This window comes from Opisthorchis viverrini (genome assembly GCF_000715545.1).
Source record: "Opisthorchis viverrini unplaced genomic scaffold opera_v5_24, whole genome shotgun sequence".
NCBI lineage: Eukaryota > Metazoa > Platyhelminthes > Trematoda > Opisthorchiida > Opisthorchiidae > Opisthorchis > Opisthorchis viverrini.
The window spans coordinates 1,959,562-1,964,828 of NW_008751680.1; the positions used below are offsets into that span (position 1 = coordinate 1,959,562).

The 5,267-nt window shown below is 43.4% G+C and overlaps 1 protein-coding gene across 1 annotated transcript in view; it reads left to right on the forward strand.

Moving 5' to 3' along the window:
• The window catches only part of T265_02103 (hypothetical protein), a gene marked incomplete at both ends in the record, with an annotated part of 90,757 nt that overhangs the window by 56,340 nt on the left and 29,150 nt on the right, over positions 1–5,267 (forward strand). The window contains 6 exons of the mRNA XM_009166262.1: positions 693–1,066; positions 1,718–1,849; positions 2,637–3,152; positions 3,778–4,039; positions 4,123–4,460; positions 4,652–4,958. Coding sequence (XP_009164526.1) covers positions 693–1,066; positions 1,718–1,849; positions 2,637–3,152; positions 3,778–4,039; positions 4,123–4,460; positions 4,652–4,958 — 1,929 coding nt within the window. The remainder of the gene's footprint in view (positions 1–692; positions 1,067–1,717; positions 1,850–2,636; positions 3,153–3,777; positions 4,040–4,122; positions 4,461–4,651; positions 4,959–5,267) is intronic.

A 5,267-nucleotide genomic window follows, 5' to 3' on the forward strand; every position in this document is an offset into this window, starting at 1 on the left:
ACTCTTCTCTTCCTTTCATGGGTAATCAGACTGATGCGAATGCGATCACGGAAAGAGGTTTTGGAAGTCGTTTATCTCCAATCCCGCTAGCTTCCCCTGCTGAGTTAGGTAACGCAGCTCCTAGAGAAATGATGGTCACGAAGGTTGCATTTTAAAACACCGTAGTATTGAACCACTGAAAATTACTTTTCTGTTTCTCTATTCTCCTTGAAATATGTTATGAGGACGATGATACCTTAAGTGGTAATCCTTCTAAATCGTTTCTTACAAAGGGTTCCCTGGGACATACCGGGAGAATATCTTAGTGGATAAGGGTATGTTACGAAGCGGGAGCTTGTGATGCAAGCTAGCTATTAAGATGTCTTCTGCTCGAAATCATCTTTGATTGTCCTGGTCCTCTTCATTTTGAGCATCCTGTCAATATTTCTGCTTGTGCACTTATATCGAGTTGCAGGTAGCCATACGTCGCACGAATTGTACTACTAGACAATTCGATCCTTTAATTGCTGTTTTTCTGCAATGCACAATTAGTAGCGCAACACATTTGGTAGCCAAACCGCTCCGACTGCAGTGTTACTAACATTTCAACCAAGATTTATTATTAGAATTAGTTTAGTTTTGTCCGCAGTTACCATGTGTACATTGAACAGAGCCATTTTGTCATTTCTACCCTATTGTCTCTCTCTATCCAGGTGTTTCAGCCGTACGGTCGCACATGGTTACAGGTCTTGTTACAATTCCTGTCATCTAACCTCACCGGGGTTGTGATGTGCAATGTCCCTGCCAGGACGTTCACAACACTGTTCACGGATATCTGTCTAATGCTGGCACGTTGGGCTGATCCTTCCTATTCGAATCCAACCATCCCCCAAACACCGACTGAGCGTGATCTGGCCACACAGCTGTTGGGCATGCTGTTTGAACACTTGTGCGGGAACCGTGAGCCCCACATGGATCCTGCTACCTCACAACAAATACCACGATCGGCAGAACCCCGAACGGGTCTCCCGGAACTATTCAAGTTGTTGATAGAATGTTGGGAAGAGACAGTACAGCCTCCATGTCAGTGAGTGATGAAAGCATATATTCATTTTATACGCATGCGACTTACGAACTCATTGAAAAGTTACCATATAGGGCTTGAAAGAATTTAACATTTCTGGTAGCGGATTATTCGCTTAGTATGCTTTCCTAGCGCTATTTGAGATGCTCTCGTTTTGTAACATTTTTTGGACACAGTTTTTCGTAGAATAATGAAATTTAGAGTGCTAGCGACTGAACCTTTTTATAGAACCCATTTTTGGATTCGAATTAGGCTTCAATCATCGTGAATAATCTACCGAGAGGCGCTAAATGCAATTTGAGCCATCCTGGACACGTGACCAATACAGCTGCCTGGTCAACAACGCAGCGACTACCATCGTTGCTTGCTGGCCGCGTACCTACTCAAGTGGGGTTTTGTTATCGATTTCCATATAGGGTATTACTCTATGAAGGAGAGCCTTAAAATAGTCACTTTCAGTACTTCCATCACTTCTCACTCAGGACTAATTTTGGCGTTCTTTTCCCGTCCATTCGAAATGGGATGTGCACCTCTTATAACCATAGATCTCACAAACCCTCCAACCATTGTAAGATTGTAAACGTTTGAACGTTTGGACCCCACCTTTACTCTTTCAACGATGGCATTGATTTCTTTCTTAAACTTTTTTCACAGAGCTGTTCACGATGCGCTTTGCCGGACCGATGTCTCGACGAAACAACTCCTAGTAACCTTGGATTTGACAACCTCCATGTTGCGCTCCAAGATGAGCTTCGACCAACCACAGATGAATTTTTCACTTGACAAGTACGCTCTTAACAGTCGCCATCATGGTATATTGAGTCAAAAGTGCTGGTGTAGAGGATAGATTTAATCGATTTTGCCTCTTTCAGTTTGGAACTCGTTATTATAGTTTTGTCGTTTTCAAAGTTATTTATTCCATCATACGACTAATTTTTAGCCATGCTGTGACTGAGCTGCATGATTCCGGAGCAGCTACATGGTAGCCGCTTCTTTGGTCTGTTTCCATATAAGTATGTATCCACATATCCGCCACGAAGAGAGTGAATCTTACCACAGTGTGACGGCTTGTGTGTCTCCGTGACCCATTGAGCTATACTGGGGAGGCAAGTTCCTCATGATCGATTTCCGCAAATAACACGGGTGAAGGATAGGATGGTGATCTGTGTTTACCAACCTGGCTGTCGACAAAGCGTTTGTATTAGCCCAAATGAACTGCAGCACCTCTGTAACCGAAACGTACCATCCTTATTTTCGAGAAACAAATCACAGCAATTAACCCATTTCCAACACATCCGCTTTACGAAAATTTGTTCGGTCTGGTATTTCAAACGCGACAGTTGGAAGTATTGAGGATTTTGTGTATTGAAGCATGAACTGTGATAAAACTACTCAAGAAACCTATCGATCGGCAAAATTACCACACATAGTAATAGACAGAACTGTTGATGTTTTCCCTTTCAGTTAAATTGGCTCGAAAGCACCACAGAATGTAACATCTAAGAGTCAAATCTATCAGTGTTCAATCTGTCCGCTTATGCTGATTTCAAAATCCCTTTTTTACCGCTTAAAGGATGGCCGGTTTGCTTATCCCTTTACTGGATCACGAAAACCACTCAGTACGGAATAGTGCTCTTTTGGCAGCAGCACTGCTATTGCACAAGGGGAAGACTTCGACAACATCGCAAGCCAGCTTGGCAACTGGAATCAATTCACAGTCTTTACCAACTCTGGACAGTATGGAAAGAAATATTCATGATAGAATAACTTGTTTAGGCCAGTCGTCAACATCTTCGACGTTCAACGCCCACCAAAGTCTAAGTTTGGAGCTTGCCTGCCGAGCAGCTTTGAGCTACATCGCCCTTCAAACTCATTTGATACAGGTGGCTAGCGTAGCTTTCCAGCTAAACCAGCTCTCTGGCTCCACTTTGAATGCATACCTGAATCTACTAAAGCAGTTCATGGCCGATTCGGTTGAGGTCTCTTCCACTATGGTGGCATCGCTTACCCAGTGTTTGTTTTCAACTGACACAACGCATCAAGATTCGACGAGTAGGCCGCAAAACTTCTTCGAACAACTGAGCCTGAAGTTAGTTTATTGTTTTCCTTTTGTACAACGCGATATGCATAGTTCTGTTCCACACTAAATTTAATTCGTTGCTACATGTACTCTGTTGAGATCTATCCGGCTCAGTGATTGTTGATCAATATTGCCTGTCTGGACAACATAGTGTGTGGAATTTGTACATTTCCCTATATACTCTTCTAATCGGTGAGCCCCACTCTTGAACGATGTTTCGGATCGCAAGTCGAAACCGTCTGTCAGTTGCTCCGAATACGATTCTTGGATGATTTGTGCTCGACATCTCCGGCCCATTCTGGCTGAAAAATCGGTTACATATTTCAGTTTCTCAAATAAAAAGATCTTACCAGGAGATGATGGGTAATCGGGATGTTTCGGAGGGAAATCTATGTGTGGCTGTCTTTTGTAAATGAGTTTAATGGCGTCAGGCTGTCTGCCTAACCTGATGCTGTTGTACAGCCCACTCTGTCCAGTTTGCAATTCTTTTGTGATGGTGTTTCGGGTCCTGTCTATCCAATATACCACGGAATAACAAATGACAGATTGAATCAAGCACTTTTTGGCATGTTTTTAGTACATTCCTGAGTGATCTTATTTACTTACCTCCACTACCTTCAATTCAACTCTGTAGATCATCCGATACTGTGAAACTTGGGCTAGAGGTGGGAAAACAATGGATCAGAACTGTGGTCAGTTATTCAAAGGGCCTTCCGAAACAGGCAATAATCAACTCCTCGACGATCACTCCTTACCGGTACCAGATACAATCAGTTCTATCCTCTGCGGTCAAGTGTTTTAGTTTGAACGCTCCGCGTGATGTCCGCGAGGCTTTTTATCAGATATGCATAACCGTATGGGAGTTTAGAGCCGAATTGGAACCAGCTATTGGTATGGTAAGTGAAGACCATCTGGAAATACGTGCTCCGTTGACAAAAAAATACAGTGAATACAACTCTCTGTGTCTCTTTACTAATAGCATTTGGCCAAGTTTGGTCTTCTCTACGGATTGACGGTGGAAACAGATTTGGAACTGGCGTCCAACATCAGACGATTCGTAGATGATCGTTGTTTGCCCTCAACCACCATTGATCGGGCTATACACATACTGGCCGACTTCGGGTCTTTGACAAACCTATGGGACGGTCTACCAGAGTCAATTTGGGACTGGACACAAAGCTTAGTTTTGCAGATGTTTCCCCAACTACTCTATACAATCAATGCGCTGACACTTGAACGAGCAACTCTTACTGCTGAGTATCAACAGGTGTTCTTCGATCGGCCACTGGATCCAAGCATCAGTTTCCAGGATTTAAAGTACGTCTTGATTGCCGAATTGTGTCGCTTAACTTAGAACGTTTATGAAGTCGCAAAGCCTGGTTTGCATTACGAGGCTGGAACATTTGCTACCAGCATCTGGTGAAGTCATTCTCGTGATATACATGTTGTCAACCATCCTGGTGATATGAATTCGATGACCTCCCGCCAATGCATTCTTCCACTTACAGCCTCTCCGCTTATAACTCCGTCAATTTAATGACTTCGGATCCAACAATTGCAAGTCTTGCACCTTTTGCTACTCAGACAGCGTTTACAACCACTACCCGAGCGGACAAAACATTTGCGTTTACCCGAATTGTAACTCAGTCAAAAACTCTTACAGCTGGAACACTGACTATTGAGGCCAGCCAACAAATGACACAACCAGTCAATAAGAAAGCCCGAACAGAAGAACCAACATACTTGAACTCTGTTGCGTTTCCATCCGTATCGCAGGCTCCCCAAACGCCTTCTGAAAGCTTGACTGAAGCCACGGTAAGTACCTTTGTCCGTTCTCTTTTCTCCTGATTTTAGAAAGTATCCACGCGAGCATCAGAGGGGTTTGGTAAACAATCCACCGATTGTTTACCAAACCCCTCTGAAACGATGACTTCCCAATCGGTCCCAAACATTTTCCAATTGAGTATCCACGCGAGTATTATTCCTGTGGTTTCATAGCTCGTTGCTTAGATGCTGATAACCTCGATCAGCGTGGGCTTTCTCTCATTCTCACAAGTCTCCAACACACGTTACTTCTTCGGTCAGCAGACGGTATTTTTTTAAATCACATTTTTGCTATTGATT